The sequence below is a fragment of the Pristis pectinata genome, chromosome 8, assembly GCF_009764475.1.
Source record: "Pristis pectinata isolate sPriPec2 chromosome 8, sPriPec2.1.pri, whole genome shotgun sequence".
NCBI lineage: Eukaryota > Metazoa > Chordata > Chondrichthyes > Rhinopristiformes > Pristidae > Pristis > Pristis pectinata.
The window spans coordinates 26,814,668-26,816,758 of NC_067412.1; the positions used below are offsets into that span (position 1 = coordinate 26,814,668).

The window sequence follows — 2,091 nt, forward strand, 5'->3', positions numbered from 1 at the left end:
AAAGTCTGAATACGCGACATCCCTTTACTCCTCTGACAATGTGAAGGGAACATGCTGGCACTTGTTTCTCCTTTACCGCATTTTAACAGCAGCGCTGGGCAGTTCTCCTGAATACTGTGTGCGGAGATCTTCTACGGTTTTTGACAAATCTGGGTGATTGGATTATGGCGCACGCAACGGTTAAAGACAAAACTGCGGGGTTATCTATTGCTAATCGAAAACAAACTGATGCAATGCAAGAGTAACTGCCAATGGTGACTCTCACTCCAAATCATTCTTGTGTCTTTAATTTAGTCCTGTTTCCTCTTCCTCCCCGAGCACACTTTGACAAGTAAAGTTTTTAGCAATTTAAATACAAGATAAAGGAAAAGCCCCACGAAAACCAGAACAATGACAAACACATCCAGTAAGTAGTACTGATAGAATGGCAGCTCATTACCCGCGGATCTAAAATGAGCAGCCCCTCGGTGCCTTATTGTGTATTCAACCCAGAAAACAGCCAGCTCCTTTGGCTTCACTGGAACATCTCTGTGCAAGGCAGATATTCGTTTCATGTTCTCCCCATAAGAAGGCTTCTCGATGACGGTCTTGACTGCCTGGAAAACATCATCTCTTTTCAAGTGAGCCAAATCTAACATGATCGCAGCTCCTCGGGTTTTGAGACGCAGAAGGTTATCATACTGGTCGCCAAGGATTGGGATGCCAACCACGGGGACCCCGTGGTAAATGGCCTCATAAATCCCATTTTCCCCACCGTGACTGATGAACGCTCTGGTCTTCGGATGACCCAGCAGATCATTTTGAGGAAGCCAGCTCATTATCTTAGTGTTGTTCCCTAAGGTTGAGGGCAGTCTTCCAGTAAACCGCCAGATCACCCTCTGAGGGAGTCGGGCTAGTCCCGCCGCGACTTCACTCGCCAGCTCTGGTGGAAGGAAGCCCACCACACTTCCTAAGGAGAAGATCACCACGCCATCCTCGCCAGAACTGTCCATGAACCGCTGCAGTTCAGCAGGGAGCGGTCGACCCCGGCTGCACTGAAAACCTCCGATGTAAACCAGGTTTGGCACGGTCGGCCGAGGATACTCAAAGGCAAAGTCAACCTTCATTAGCACGATATCAGCCTTTTGATAAAGTTCTTCCACCGTAATGTCACTATTGAGGTAAAGCTGGCACAGTTTATTGTAAATTGGGTAAATGTGGAAGTTGTTCATGTATCTCGATATTCCATATATCAACACGTTCTTCAATCTGTCCAAAAGCAACATCCTGTCGCTCAGGCGTGAACTTATCATGGGCACAAAAGAAAGTGGCGACGGGGCTAAATTAAAGTGGAGGTCCCCGGCTATCATCCACCTGCCAAAAAGCACCAACGGCTTCTCAAGTACATGGGCCATCATGACACCGGCTACATGGTAAGGGTCGGCCAAAATCAGATCAAAACCTCCAGCTTTGAGTCGACCCATCAGTGCGCGATCCTCGAACATTGCCTGAACGGCCGGAATAGTCACTTCAATGTTGATGTAGAATAAGGCGCACAAACTGCGGAGAGCGGAGATACTGGAGAGGAAACCATCTTCCACGTAGAGATAGTTGAAGACAATGTCATGGATTTCGTCTTCATTAAGAGCTGCGTGTGCCTGACCTGCGGGAATGCGGATCGTTTCCACGGTGAAATCTTCGGAGATCGCCTCAATCCTCAGCGAGTCGTTGTTCCTCAGCACCGTGACCTGGTGCTCCCTCTGCACCAGTTCCAGGAGCAGGGATTTCATGATGATCCAGTGGCTCCAGTCCGTGGGGACGGCGAGGATCCTGGCAGCTTCTGGGCCCGGACTCCTTGCGGAAAAGAACAGCAGAAGTGCCAGAAAAACCGCTCTGCTTTTAGTTGACATTTTCGGCCACGAATCTCAACCAGAATAATGGTTGTTTCCCGATGCTGAATCTTACAGTGCTTGGGTAAAATGACACTACCTGATCAGATATTCTTGTTGACTACCACTAAACAATTCACATTTGAACTGTCAATAAAACCACTTTTGTTGTTATGTAAATGAAAGGTTTAACGGAAATTCTAGACGAGTTGTTTTATACATT

General features: G+C 47.6%; 1 protein-coding gene across 1 annotated transcript; it reads right to left on the bottom strand.

Moving 5' to 3' along the window:
* Positions 1–290: 290 nt before the first annotated feature.
* Positions 291–1,889, bottom strand: LOC127573269 (UDP-glucuronosyltransferase 2C1-like). The gene has a single exon (XM_052021317.1). It carries the CDS (start codon positions 1,887–1,889, stop codon positions 291–293), a length of 1,599 nt encoding a protein of 532 aa, XP_051877277.1.
* Between the last annotated feature and the right edge of the window lie 202 nt (positions 1,890–2,091).